The sequence below is a fragment of the Gadus chalcogrammus genome, chromosome 1 (assembly GCF_026213295.1).
Source record: "Gadus chalcogrammus isolate NIFS_2021 chromosome 1, NIFS_Gcha_1.0, whole genome shotgun sequence".
Classification (NCBI taxonomy): Eukaryota; Metazoa; Chordata; class Actinopteri; order Gadiformes; family Gadidae; genus Gadus; species Gadus chalcogrammus.
Window position 1 is genome coordinate 23,723,426 of NC_079412.1, and position 15,000 is coordinate 23,738,425.

A 15,000-nucleotide genomic window follows, 5' to 3' on the forward strand; every position below is an offset into this window, starting at 1 on the left:
AGAGAGGGGGGGGAGAGAGAGACAGAGAGACAGAGAGAGAGAGAGAGAGAGAGAGAGAGAGAGAGAGAGAGAGAGAGAGGGAGAGAGAGAGAGACAGAGAGAGAGACAGAGAGAGAGAGAGAGAGAGAGAGAGAGAGAGAGAGAGAGAGAGAGAGGGGGGGGGGGGGAGAGAGAGACAGAGACAGAGAGAAAGAGAGAGAGGGGTGGGAGAGAGAGAGAGAGAGACACAGAGAGAGAGACAGAGAGAGGGAGAGAGAGGGGGGAGAGAGAGAGAGACACACAGAGAGAGAGACAGAGAGACAGAGAGAGAGAGAGAGAGAGAGAGAGAGAGAGAAGGGAAGACTGGAGGGTTCTAGAATAGGAAAATAAGAAAGGATGACTTGAGAGAGATTTATAGTAGTATAGTAGTACCATATAGTAGTACCTGACTGAAAAATGGTCATCACAAGGAAAAGACTGATTGAGGAGAAGGAAACCGACAGAAGAGGAGGACAGACACATTCAGTATAATGTCCTCCCTCCTGTCCAGGTGTGGAGCGGGCGTTGTCCTGGCCCGGCCCGGACGTGGTGGTCTGTGACGAGGGCCACCGGATTAAGAACTGCCACGCCAGCACCTCCCAGGCGCTGAAGAACATCCGCACCCGGCGGCGGGTGGTCCTGACCGGCTACCCGCTGCAGAACAACCTCATCGAGTACTGGTGCATGGTGGACTTCGTCAGGCCCGACTTCCTGGGTGAGGGGGAGGGGAAATTGGTGGTGTTTTAATTATAAAACCATTTCACTGTTGAACGACAAACTATTCTCTTTTGTTAATTCGTCTGATTATGTCTCTTAATTGGTAAACGGACTGCATTTACATAGCGCTTTTATCCAAAGTGCTTTACAATATTGGCTGACATTCACCCATTCATGCAGACATTCACGGCGGAGCCAGGGATCAAACTAGCAGCCTTGCGGTTGCCAGGCAACCCGCTCAACCTCCTGAGCTACTGCCGACCCTTCTTGTTGTTAATTTGTTTGATTACCTTTCTGAAATGCGGAAAAGCGCATTTGAAGGCATAACCCAATCAGAAATGAATGAACAAAAGGTATTGCATCTAATCGTTTCTTCTTGTTGCTTATTTGAACAGGCACACGCCAGGAGTTTAGCAACATGTTTGAGCGTCCGATTCTTAACGGGCAGTGTGTGGACAGCACGGCCCAGGACCTGCAGCTGATGAGATACAGGAGCCATGTTCTACACAGCCTACTGGCGGGCTTTGTACAGAGGTCAGTCTGATTGCTCACCGCTAGTTGTTAGCTCAGTTCAGTTCAGTTCAGTTTAACTTTATTGTCCCAAAAAGGGAAACTTGTCTTGCAGTCAGGTACACATAAAAACATAAAAACATAAAAACACAATATACACAAGGACACACAACAAGGAGATAGACACGGGCTAATAATTAAAAAAAAAAAAACTGTCATACTTATCTAGTCATCTGATTCAAATACATTTACAGGTATGTGCAAAGAATTGTGCAAATTTAGCAAACGAATTGCGCTAGGAATAAAAGAGTTCTTTGACCTATTGGACTTAGAAAGAGGGACTCTTAGTCTCCGGCCTGAGGGAAAGGCCTCAAATGAACAAATGAACAAATGAGCTAGCTAGCTAACAACCAACTGTCTGTTTCCTTCTCCTCAATCAGTCTCTTTCTTCTGATGACCATTTTCCAGTCTGGTACATGTTCTATAAGTCTCTCTCAAGTCTCCTTCCTTATTTTCTTATTATAGTACCTTCCAGCCTCTCTCTCGCTGTCTGTCTCTCGCTCTCTCTCTCTAGTTGTTAGCTAGCTAGTTAACAACTAGCTAACTAAAAACTAACTAGCTAGTTGTTAGCTAGCAAACTAACAACCGTGGAAATTCTTTCACTCACCATTTATCTTATCCCTTGTCGTTTGCATCACAGCTCTGTTGAACTGCAAAATACTAACAAACAAACAAACAAACGAAAAACTGTGGACAAATCCATTATTTTTGTTCCAAGACGTGGCCACGACGTCCTGAGGGACCAACTGCCGTCCAAGGAGGAGCATGTGATCCTGGTTCGGCTGTCCCCCCTGCAGAGGGTGCTGTACACCGAGTTCATGAACCGCTTCACGGAGGCCGGCAACTCGGGCTGGCTCAGCCTCAACCCCCTCAAGGCCTTCAGCGTCTGCTGCAAGGTTAGCCGCCGCCATGCTAGCAATTATTTCATTATGCAGACAGTTCAATTCTAAAGGGTTTTAGGAGTGAGGCTGAGAAACGGTCAAAGCACACGTTGGAATTGTAGTAGCGACAAAAGAGTAAATAGCCTTGTCGAAATTGGAAATCGGAAAAAGCAAGAAGAGGGTAATGGAGGTTCATTGTTATTAGTGCTTTTATGCACGGTAAAATAATTGATTGTGATTGGTCAAGGTCTGTGATTTTGCAGTATGTTATTTCTGAATAGTAGAGAAATGCTATCAATAACAGACTGTTGCTATGAACAGTATTTCCACCCATAGCATCTAACCGGAAAAAGAATACGCGGTTAAAATCCAAAAAAAAAAATGTTTATTTACTGAGTAAATAGCTGTGGAATAGGCTTGATGATGTACAGAAAGAAAAAGTAATCGTTATCCCGAATAAACCGGGATAATAAGTTTGGGTTTATCCTCAATCATGCAATGACGCGCTCGCTTTACATTATCCCTGACATAATGGTCACAACTTTGTTGTAAGAACAACACATGTAATCGGTTGGCTGTAGCATCTCTCTGCCTTGTGGGCTTTTTTTTTAATCAAAGTGGCACCAGAGAAACTAAGCGATTGGTTACGGTGTCATTACACGCTTGTTACAATGACATGCATGAGAGCTTTCCCTTAATCCATTGGTCATAGTTTGGACAGTTTTGAGGCTGAAAGATGGTTTCCCCAAACGCTGACGCTGTCTCTACTACCTCACCAAGATCTGGAACCATCCGGATATTCTTTATGAGGCCTTGAAGAAGGAGAACCCCGCCAACGAACAAGACTTAGACATGGACGACATCGCCTCCGCCCGCTGCCACAACCCAGCCAATCCCAAGGGCAGGCCCACGGAGAACCCCATCCCCATTGGAGGGCTGAGTCTCACCCAGCTGCAGGAGAAGGCCAATCAGGTTATCACTTATGAATGGGTAAGTAGATGACTTCTTTTTTTTTATCCACTTCTTAATTCAAATCGTTTTTTTTTTTACTTTTAGTACATTCTAAATTTACCTTCTGAACTTTCCCAGCTGAACATTGCTTGACATTAGCGTGGGTTGAAAGTTATATTAAATTCTTCACCAAAACTAAACTCTGTGTTGCCATGCAACAGAGAATAGACAATTGACTTCATAGGTATTTTATTTAATTGTGATTCACCGGAGTAGTTAAGCCCATACTATCCCTAATAATTACAGGAAATTAGGTTGTTGGGAGGATAAATTAACTTCATGTAAAAACGGATTCAATTAAGTAAGATATGTGAAGCTGCGGCACAAAGTAATCATTGTGTGCTTGTTTGATTCAGTTAACCAATCACTATTCATATTTTCTAATTAGGACCAAAATTAAGTGATGAACTAAGATGTCAGTAAAAGACGGCTTTCACTTTATCAATATAAATGTATTGTTTCTCTCTGTTCCTTTTCTCTCTCTCTCTCTCTCTCTCTCTCTCTCTCTCTCTCTCTCTCTCTCTCTCTCTCTCTCTCTCTCTCTCAGGCGAAGGAGCTGATGGCCGACTACGTTCCCGGGCTGCTGGAGAACTCGGCCAAGATGCTGCTCCTCTTCCACCTGATCGAGGAGAGCGTCAGGAAGGGGGACAAGATGCTTGTCTTCAGGTAGAAAAAATAGAGGGAAATTAGTGTGAAAACCATCAACCTTCTACTCGAGTATGGAAGTGTTGTGATTCTGAGATCCTCGTCGTCACTGTACACGTACCTGTGCTTTCTTCTTCTGCAGTCAGAGTTTGTCGACACTCACGGTGATTGAGGACTTCCTGGCCAAGAGACCAGTCCACCCCTCCTCAAAATCCTCAGGATCGGAGGGAACAAATCAGAACTGGGTCCGCAACCTCAACTACTACAGTACGGGTCAAACTCTCTGTGCATGTCCTATATATCATCATTCATTTTGAGTTGGCTCCTTGTTTTTGTGTTGTGGGTCTTGAGCTCCCTCTAGTGGCTTGGATAGTGTAGTACATTATAACTGAGTTTATTAAGATTGTGACTCCTAGGCCAATGTGTGGTCTGTAACTGGGTAGACGCTCTGCAATGTAACGTTTTACAAGACAATACGTTTTTATTGATGAGATTGTGTGTGTGTGTGTGTGTGTGTGTGTGTGTGTGTGTGTGTGTGTGTGTGTGTGTGTGTGTGTGTGTGTGTGTGTGTGTGTGTGTGTGTGTGTGTTTTCCAGGGCTGGATGGTAGCACCACTGCATCAGAGAGGGAGCGGTTGATTAACCAGTTCAATGAGCCTTCAAACACTTCAGCCTGGGTCTTCCTGCTCTCCACAAGGTAGGTATCCCACACCCACACCCACATGCACACATACACTGACACCATCACACGCACACACGCACGCACGCACGCACGCACGCACGCACGCACGCACACACACACACACACACACACACACACACACACACAAACCAAAATAGAAAATACACACACACAATAAATAAACACACACACACACACACACACAAGAAATTCTAAAATAAACACTTAAGTTTAATAATATTCGCCTACATCACCATAATCTGACATAAAGAGTTTCAGGAAGATTCCAAAGCCAGAAACACTAGTGTATCCTGTTGTGTATATCAATACACAAGAATACAGATAATATAAAATAAATCATCAACACAATGTACACCAACTTTTACGGACCTCCCCCTACCCCTCCTCTCGGCGGCTGCAGAGCGGGCTGTCTGGGGGTGAACCTGATCGGGGCCAACCGCGTGGTGGTGTTCGACGCCTCGTGGAACCCGTGCCACGACGCCCAGGCCGTGTGCCGCGTGTACCGCTACGGCCAGCGCAAGCCCTGCCACATCTACCGGCTGGTGTGCGACTACACCCTGGAGAGGAAGATCTACGACCGGCAGATCTCCAAGCAGAGCATGTCTGGTGAGATCCCGCTCACACGCGGCTGGGAGGCTAGGCGTTAGCTTTACAGATAGCAACGGTAGTTGGCCTGACCCAAACTGTGTCAATACACGCCGTGCTAAAGCTTTACTGGTCAAACAAAATATACTATATTCTATTCTTAAATGTACCGAATAATAATAGGGTGGATACTGATTTAAAAGGAATTATTATGAAGAGGCAAAGGACATCACCTAGGTAGTCCAAACATAAATGATATATAAGTACTATACTGAGCGATGGAAGATTTTAAAGAAGGTATTTGGTATTTTTAGGACATTGTCATTCCTAACTCACATGAAGTTTTGGATAAAAGCGTCTGCTAAATGTAATCCCTCCCTGTATCTCTCTCTCTCTCTCTCTCTCTCTCTCTCTCTCTCTCTCTCTCTCTCTCTCTCTCTCTCTCGCTCTCGCTCTCGCTCTCTCCCCCTCCCTCCCCCCGTCAGACCGGGTGGTGGACGACCTGAACCCCGTGCTGAACTTCACCCGGAGGGAGGTGGAGTCGCTTCTCCACTTTGTGGGGGAGGAGCCTGAGCCGGCCCGCCTCCAGCTGCAGCCGCGGGACGCCATGGAGGACGTGCTCCACAAGGTCCTGCACATCTACCCCCACCTCATCACCAAGGTGGGTGGAGAAGCGCACAGACACACACACCTGCACACACATCATTATTGGAACGATCTCTAAGTCTCTACCCCAAGTTCATAACAAACGTCAACAACTGGTAAATGTAGAGCTAAAAAATATATATTTTATTCACTCTGCCTTCTCTCTTTGACACCTTTTCCTATTTCCACTCTCTCCTCCCCCATCCCTTCCTGTTTCCTCCCCTTTACCTTCCCTCTCTCCTTCCATCCCTCTCTCCCCCCCCCCATCCCTTTCTGTTTCCTTCCCTCTCTCCTCCCATCCCTCTCTCTCCTCCCCCATCCCTTTCTGTTTCCTCCCCTCTCTCCTCCCATCCCTCTCTCTCCTCCCCCATCCCTTTCTGTTTCCTTCCCTCTCTCCTCCCATCCCTCTCTCTCCTCCCCCATCCCTTTCTGTTTCCTTCCCTCTCTCCTCCCATCCCTCTCTCTCCTCCCCCATCCCTTTCTGTTTCCTTCCCTCTCTCCTCCCATCCCTCTCTCTCCTCCCCCATCCCTTTCTGTTTCCTTCCCTCTCTCCTCCCATCCCTCTCTCTCCTCCCCCATCCCTTTCTGTTTCCTCCCCTCTACCTTCCCTCTCTCCTCCCATCCCTCTCTCTCCTCCCCCATCCATGTCCCTCAGCATCCATTCCCCCATGAGTCCCTCCTGATGGACCGCAGGGAGACGAAGCTGAGCGCGGCGGAGAAGAAGGCCGCCAGGAAGGGCTATGAGGAGGAGAAGCGTTCCTCCGTGCCCTACACCCGGCCCTCCTACGCCCACTACTACCCGGCCAGCGACCAGAGCCTCGCTAACATACCGGCCTTCAGCCAGAGGAACTGGTCAGTCGCCGTCCCCACCCGAGTCCCAGCAAGACCTTTTGTTGTTATTATTGTTGTGTTGGAAAAGGTGGATAGTGGACTATTTTATGAATTTATCAAGAAAGCACTCTTATCTGAAGCAACACGCAGTGAATTAGGGTTTGGATGCATGTTATTAAAGCTAGGGTACGCGATTTATTTTTGAAGCATTATAGTTGTTGAAATTCTCTTAACATCCTGAAAGCAATCACCAAATCAAAAACTGTGGGGAGAAAATAATAAATGTGCACATGAAATTTAAGTAGTCAGTGGAGTAGTGCGTCATCTGACTCCCCCCACTCCCTGCCCAGGCGCCCCCCGCCCCGCATGGAGGAGAAACCCGTGGCTAACGTGCAGACGGTCCAGTCGACTCCAACTCCCACAATGCCTTGCCAGGCGCCGGCTGACACCACAGCCAGCGATCCGTCTGAGGGCAGCCTGGGGGGCTTCCCCATCAACTACCTACACAAGGCCGGGGTGTTTGTGCAGAAGATCGTCACCACCACTGGTAGGTTGTTCTTGGCTGAAACACTGTTTGCACCCGTCTACCCCAACCTGTGGTCGACAAGGGTACTGCAGGTGGTCAGTTTGAAATGTATAATAAAAATAGATTAAAAAAAAAGTTAGATAAAGATAATTGAAAAACGAAATAAAATATCAATATTTTTTGGTGAGTTTAATATTATCATAGTTATTCTTTCCGATGACACAGAAGCTTTTCTGTAAATTGTGGCACTTGTGTCAAAGTCATGCCATTCCAACCTGTTAGCTTATGAAGTGGCCTGCGGAAGGGCTTATCAAGACAATAGTCTTGATAATGGTCTGCCTAAAGGAGGAGGTTGGTGGTAAGGAACTGGTTAGTACGCTTAGTTCTAGGGATCAGTTCAGTACATCTTCTCATACGATTGCTCTGTTTTCTTTTAGACATTGTCATTCCTGGAACCAACAGCTCTGCAAACGTCCAGGCTCGGATCGGTGCCGGGGAGAGCATTCACGTGATCAGGGGCACCAAAGGTTAGCCTTGGACATCTGAAACATGTTTTTAAATATTAATTAAAAAGAACAGTAAGATTGACTAAAATCTACGCAGGTAACTTAAGAAAATAAAATACTGATACAGAGTGGCTGCTGGTCATTTGATTGCAAGGATACAAAAATATGCAACAAAATTATAGTGTATTTCTTGACACAAGCAAACGTTCTTCACTCTGTCCCATTGTCAGGTGCATACATCCGTACCGGCGATGGTCGCATCTATGCCATCAGGGCTGCCAACAAGCTCAAGGGCGCTGAAGACCTCTCTACATCCCGAGGTAAAGGTAGATCTTTGAAATGGAGAGGTTCAGAGATCATGTGGTCACGCCCTAGAATAAGATCAATGCATACTGGAGACCTGGTGGCCTGGTGTGCTGTAGCCAGGAGGACTTTATAAAAACTCAAAATTCTTATAATGTTTCTCTACTTGTATTTTGCTCAGATGCCCGAGAGCCAGCAGAGGAAGTATCGAACAATGGCGGTAATGTGGAAGTCCCCCCGGTCTCGCCCGACGGCCAGGATATCATCAGTGAGCTGCAGCGCTACGCGGTTGGCCCAGGGCTCCGTGCTAACGAACCAGCTGTAGGCACCACAGGCCCCCAGGAGATGGCGCCAGACTCTGCCTCGTCCACTAGCACCGACCTTGCTAGCGCCAAAGAAGCTAAAACCAACGACAACAATGGCGTCATTGCCACGACCAAGGTTAGCATGCTTAACCATCACTCGAATGCCTCCTTGGCTAATGCACAGCCTAGCATGGATGCCTCTACGGGTCAAGACCTCAGAACAAGCAGCAAACGCAAGACCACAACCCCGCCGCTGGATAAGCGAGCCAGCCAGCTGCCCGTCCCAGACAAGCATTCTTCAGCCTCGCTGGCTCCCCAAGGTTTCCCAATCTCAGGAGGCTATGGGATCCCTCCACTAAGCCTCAACCCAGCGATGCTAAGTGGGTCCATGGGCCACCCGTTCCTCATGGGGACAAACTCCCCCTTTCCCCCTCCCTACTTTCAGCATCTCCTCGGACAAATGGGGGAACCTGCATGATGTACCCTGAGAAGTTTGGTTCAGGCAGTGCCGGGACAGTGCCGTGTTCCTCTGCCTTATCCACTCCCTGCTCTGACAGCGTCTTCTGCGCCTCATCGTCAGTGTCCTCTTCGCCGTCAGTGGAGATGGACACTTCTAGTGTAAGCGCCTTGCCTCCGTTCATGATGAACCCCAGCGTGGCTGGCATGGCGGGGATGCTCCCTCCAGGCTACCCCTTGTCCTACACCCAGTCCCTGGCCAGCCTTTACCCAGGAGCGATGCACCCCGATGGGCTCCCCGGCTCAGCTGCCACCCCTGGCCCGGCCGGATCCAGCTTTCTCTCCAAGTACCCTCCCGGCAGCGCCTCAAGCTCTTCCTCATCTTCCCCGTCCCCCTCCTCTCCCTCCGCCCATTTCAGCAGCCGTCGGGGCACAGTGCTGGTTAAGAATGGCGGGAATCTTAGTGCCACGGGTAGCTCCGAAGACGATGATGATAATGATGTCATCGAGGTGATTGGACAGTGACATGTGTCACGTGACATTGGTCTTTAAACATTGTGCGGTTGATTTGAAGCCCTTATAAAATAGGAGGGAACTTCCTATATGCTTTTAGCAAGGCATCACGGGGTTGGCAGCTCAAATTGCTCCTTCACAAGGAGAATGACAGCTGCTCTTCGAGGGCTGTGAACTAAAAATGACTATCTGGCCACAATGCTGATTATCACAACAAAAGGAAAATCGAAACCTGAAGATGGAATGGATCACTGCAGAGATGGAAAAATCGGGACACACTATCACTGGACTGACTACCGAGTGTTGGCCTGTAGTGCCCATAAATGGCCACTAGATGTGCTGCTAAACTTAGAAGTATCTGAGTCTATGAAGACAGTAGTGCTGATGGTGCGGTAAATGGCTCTATAAGATAACTGATGTAGTGATTTGTTAAAAAACCTTTAACAGTTCTGTGGTTAGCCTGTAGTTATGTCCGTTTAGTGGTGATATATCTATAACACATGGTGTCATGGTTTTGTTTGGTGACCGTCAAGTGTAGATTCTCAGTATTTCTTTGACCTTAACGCAGTTTGAAAAAACGAAGTACATTTTGAATGGCATTCGATTGCATATATGAATGCACTGCCACGACAGTCGTATTGTTGTGTTATTTGTGGGCAGAGGGTGGCCAAGATGTTTAGCGACAACCATTAAAAGGGCTTTGGGCTAAGCTAAGGGTTCCATGTAGCCTTCCTTAAAACTCTTCAATTACGAATGTAAACCTATTTAATCGCCTTTAAGCCCGGTCTTTTAAAACACATCCTCTATTATGGCGTCAGACGTTTCAGAGATCCGATTATTTTTCGTTTCCCTTTATTTTGTATATTTATAAAATCTTTTTTTACAATTTATTTTTCAAAAAAAAGTAAATGTTATTGCCGAATGATGATTACGAAAGCCAGGTCCCCGTGAAGTCGGACGGAGTATCTGTGCGGCTACGTCCTTGATAGCAGAGGCATCAGCCAACAAAACAATGCCTTGACCTCTGCCTCGATCATTCTGAATGTGAACTGTGAGGATGTGGAGGCCTGGGGAGACACATAGTGAGGCCCAATCCCATTTCTACCCCTTACCCCTTCCCCTTTCCCCTCCCCCTTGTTTTGAAGGGGTAAGGGGTAGAAATGGGATTGGGCCTAAATCTCACCCGTGATTTTGCTGTAGCCAGCACCGATAATGATGCATAACACACGGAAGCCTCAAGTCATCAATTCATACCCCAAATAAATCCAGAATTTGCATCCCTTCACCCAAACATGCTCTATGTGACAGTGTTGCATGTTTTTAATGTTCTAAAGCGAGAAAAAGATACTTGTGTGTTACTGTACATCATCTGCTCATTCAGGTATCTGTTAATAGTCAAGTGTAGTCAGTCTGTGCGTTCTTGTTTGTACTTTTTGTTTTCCTTGCTCATCTCATCATTTGTGAAAATCAAACCAAAATTGTTATATTCAAGGAAGTAGTCATACCGAAAAAAAACTAAATTCATCTGAATGCGCCTAAGAAGGTGCATGTAACTCTGCAGACCAAGTAACCATTTTATTAACAGAGTACAAGCGCCAACCATCTCTGATCACAGGGGAGCTAAAGAAGTCGCTTGTAAATATATATATTTTTTAATTAGGTCACGTATGTGACTTATTAGTCACGCATATATGTATTCCTGTGCACCTTCATGTTATACTGTTTACGCTGCATTATGTATATGTTTTATGTTGTAGAGTGGGTTATGGTGGCAGTTGTGATGTTACTGGGAGTAAGTAGAGGTACAAGCATATCTAGTTACTACAACGAGTTCATTTCGAGTTCATGAGATATGTACTGAAATGTGAGTTTACCTTTTTTCCCCAATGTCTGAATTTACCAAATGTATTTGTTTGTGGCAGTCATGCTGTATCATGATTAGTGCATATTTATTCATTCGTTTTTTTGTATTTTTGTACTTTGTTTCTCGTCTTTGCTATTGCTGCGGTTGATGCTTTGGATATTTCTCGTTGGCGTTATTTGCATGTGTGACGAGCTCGCGGACCTACCCTTTTCTCAAAACCTCAGATAACAGAATGTAAACTCATTCACTCATTAGCATCTTTAATGTTTGACAGTTAAATATAACCTTCTTTGAACATGTGGGTTGGGTGCCATTTAGATTCTTATTAATCTGGTGAGGGTAGTGACATTTTATTATGCCGGATGACAGAATAACACTGCTATTAGTATCATAATCTTTTGTCTTCACGCATTTTCTTCCATTCTAATATAAGCAAGGGAAAATTTACTCTGACTGGGTATGTTAAAGCAAAAAAGATTTATCAACAACTTACAAGAATACTCTTTCACTCATCAACTGCATGTGAACAAATTAAATATCATCACGGCAAACAAACTTGCTTGATAAACCGAAACTTAAGATCATCCTGTTATGATTTCCGTATTACATTTCCCCGTCTCTTCCTGAATGTGGGCCTTATTCTCTTTGCTGAAGGATAAAGCACCAGCCTACTCAACTAAATACGATACACATGGAGGTTTCTCAGTGAGAGGAACCACTGTGTGGTTGCCAGCTCAGTGGTTACGGAACCAACAACACGTTATTTTTCTCACAGCTTTTTACTTGAATTTTACGTATTTATTTATATTAATCCGTTCAGCGGAGGAAACTACTGCAGCTGTCTTAATTCCATTTTAAGCTGGGGATGGTAGAAGCCGCTCTGTGTGAAGGCTGCTATAGCATGTTCATGATCAGTCGAGGGATGGATGTGTATGACATCGAATGGGTTTTGTAAATAAAAGGAAATATGTTCTGAATTATACTGGTACTGGTATTTTGAGTTGTAGTAGCTTACATCTGCAAATGTTAGACAAAACAAACACACACAAGCACACACAGATAAAAGTGCTTTTTGAAATGAAGTTGGAAATATGTTGTAGTTTCCATAAACCTGTCCATGTTTTTCATCAGCATGTTCTGTATGACAAAAATAGCCCAAGGTCAATATTTTCCAATTTCTGGCCATGGAAAAAAAAAACATGTTTGGATTCAGATTAAGACAACACAGGCACACACACAACTTTTACTACATCAGACTGTTGAGAGTTGCGTGCCTATCAGTACAAGTTTTAGCAAAGCTTAACATTTAAAGCCGGTTGTAAGCTATTTTTGACTTCCATATCGTTCACATTCATGACCCATCTTGGTGGACTTGGTCTGGTCCAAAGATTGTAGATATGTCCCATATCAATTATTCACATTATGTGTTGATCTAGAATCAGGATAATCCTTTAGGTTTGAGATTCTCCAACTAGAGATTAAGAGAGGCTATTGAACGGTTAGAAACCTCCTTAGAAAATGAAGTGAGTTCTAAATATACGTATCTATGAACTTGTAGTCCCTGAATTAATTTCAGGGACTGGAAAGGCCTGCGCACATTCCGGGGGCCTTTCCACATTTCTGAACATTGCAAGGGGATGTAGAATGTCTACTTTTACAAAAAAGGGCAAAATGAGAAGCTCTACACATTTTACATAAATTTGAACGTTCACAACAGCCTACTGTAATAGTGTAGTACCATAGCATGCAATTTGATGCAATATGTTTGTTTGAATGTGATGTGTCTATCTGATACCTCTATCAGGTTGATGTTGTGTTGTTCTGCAATGTTGTCGGGTCAAAGGTTATTTGTCTATTTTCTGAATCACATGTTATGTAAATTAAGTTTGAAATAATCGTGGTTGCAATAAAATCGGCATGTCTGAGAAGAAATTTGTGTGCGAGATTTGAAATCATATTTTTTCGACATGGGATTGGGATGAGAGTCTAGTAGACCTCTAACAAATTTGCCTATAACGATTACTTTTTTAAGTGTTAAACACCATCAATGGTTCATACACCTAATAAACACAAACGTTGAAAATCATATGAATAAACAAACCAAGCCAAAAATGGGGAAATCCTTGTTATTCCATAACAATATATTATATCTATATTAATATTATTAAATGTTCTGATATTTTATACTCGAGTGAAATCAACGGGACGTGGTGCTAAAACGACGTTTCCCAGCATGCACAGGTGCAGACAGCCCTGCGTGACTCGACGGGGTTTGGCCACCTGATTGTTGATGACGGTGGCAGATAGCGCAAGTGAGTTTGTGTTCAGTGGCGTGCGATTTCTCAAACAGTGCCACAGGAGAAGATATGAACAATTTTGGATTCCCGCGATCGCCTATCAAAAAAACAAGAATCTCGACAACGTAAACGCGATCTGTTGACGAGATACCAATTCGTCGTATGATGACTGTAAGGATTTCCCGAGACGCTGATACATTGTTTTGAAGGCCTGTTGCTAGCTTCTGGAAACCCTCGGGCTCCACCGGTGGACTTCGGGCCGAGATAACGCCACAGGATTACTTGAGTATTGGTCATTTACTTTGGTCGATGACCAGTGGCGTTATAAACTAAAAAGCCAAAGCAACACTGAACCCATTCTACCACTGCATGTCAGCGGGCTCATGTGTTGACAGCTACCAGAAGCTAGCTAGCTAGCTGTCAGCGCTAGCCAGACACTGTCCACGGGGAGTTGGTGGATTTGTTTAGCTTTGAATGTCCGGGTTTGCCTTTTACGTCTAGACCTGTGATTAATTCTCACTTTAGTGAACTTGTAGCTAGTAGCACCACACAGCTGTCAACTTAGCGTTGAGTTATGCTCAATAGCTCACCCCTTTAGAATGCCAAACCCTGGCTAAACTGGAGAGAGACAAAGTAAGATCATCTACAAGACCGTGAGGCTAATGAAGTCCAAAAGGGGAAATTTTACTTTGATGCCGTCATTAGCACCACGTCATAGTGTTTCACCTCTGACATACAAAAGACTACTCCTCTGCTTTTTCTGAAACAAGCTCCGATCAACCCAACACACACACAATGAATCGCTACCTGCCCGTAGCGCGACAACACTTCCTGGGCGCCTTGGCCAGCACCAGCGTGGTGGTGAAATCCATCAGTGCGGTGGTGCTCCTCCTCTACCTGCTGTCATGGGCTGTGGACACCCCGTACTCCCTTGGCGTGACCCCGGGATACCTCTTCCCTCCTAACTTCTGGGTCTGGACCCTTGCGTCCCACGGGGTTGTGGAGGTGCACATATGGGGCGTGGCGGCCAGCATAGGCACCGTCATGGCCTGCGGGCGCCTGCTGGAGCCACTGTGGGGCGCGCTGGAGCTCCTGATCTTCTTCGCCGTGGTCAACGTCTCGGCCGGCGTGCTGGCCGGACTCTCGTACCTCCTCACCTACGTGGCGACCTTTGACCTGGGCTTCCTGTTTGCGGTGCGCGTCCACGGGGCAGCGGCCTTCCTGGGAGGGGTGCTGGTGGCACTGAAGCAGACGATGGGCGACACCACCGTTCTCCGGGTGCCACAGGTGAGTCACCGTGGCAACCGTGAGGATGGAGCCCAATAGAGCGAGATGGTTTTTCCTTCTGAATTATCTGTCTGGTCGGGGCCTTTGTTAACACTATTTACATTGTTGCTGTTATTACAAGATAGTGCAGTTGGTAGTGTGTTTGTACTACCAACGTCCTGAACAGGCGATTGTGGCCAAGCTCCAGAGACTGACCGTGGGTCAAAAGGGAGGTGAAACCTTCCATTATTTGGCTAATGGTCACTCTCTCTCTCAGTGTCCACTCAGGTGTATTAGGAAGGTCAGCTTACCACTTGGCACAGTCCAACTGGTAGCTTAGTAGGTTGTTATGTCAATCA

The 15,000-nt window shown here is 45.8% G+C and overlaps 2 protein-coding genes across 2 annotated transcripts in view; both read left to right on the forward strand.

Annotated features, from left to right (window-relative positions):
* The window catches only part of LOC130385342 (helicase ARIP4-like), a 14,633-nt gene extending 1,617 nt beyond the window's left edge, over positions 1-13,016 (forward strand). Inside the window, 15 exon segments of the mRNA XM_056593854.1 lie at positions 530-733; positions 1,131-1,269; positions 2,024-2,201; positions 2,967-3,176; positions 3,745-3,863; positions 3,985-4,109; positions 4,439-4,538; positions 4,945-5,150; positions 5,615-5,790; positions 6,430-6,626; positions 6,956-7,152; positions 7,569-7,658; positions 7,868-7,957; positions 8,122-8,718; positions 8,721-13,016. Of these exon segments, the coding sequence (XP_056449829.1) occupies positions 530-733; positions 1,131-1,269; positions 2,024-2,201; positions 2,967-3,176; positions 3,745-3,863; positions 3,985-4,109; positions 4,439-4,538; positions 4,945-5,150; positions 5,615-5,790; positions 6,430-6,626; positions 6,956-7,152; positions 7,569-7,658; positions 7,868-7,957; positions 8,122-8,718; positions 8,721-9,226 (3,134 nt within the window). The 3' untranslated portion in view covers positions 9,227-13,016.
* A 328-nt stretch (positions 13,017-13,344) lies between these two features.
* The window catches only part of tmem115 (transmembrane protein 115), a 7,849-nt gene continuing 6,193 nt past the window's right edge, over positions 13,345-15,000 (forward strand). Inside the window, exon 1 of the mRNA XM_056597060.1 lies at positions 13,345-14,662. Coding sequence (XP_056453035.1) covers positions 14,171-14,662 — 492 coding nt within the window. The 5' untranslated portion in view covers positions 13,345-14,170. The remainder of the gene's footprint in view (positions 14,663-15,000) is intronic.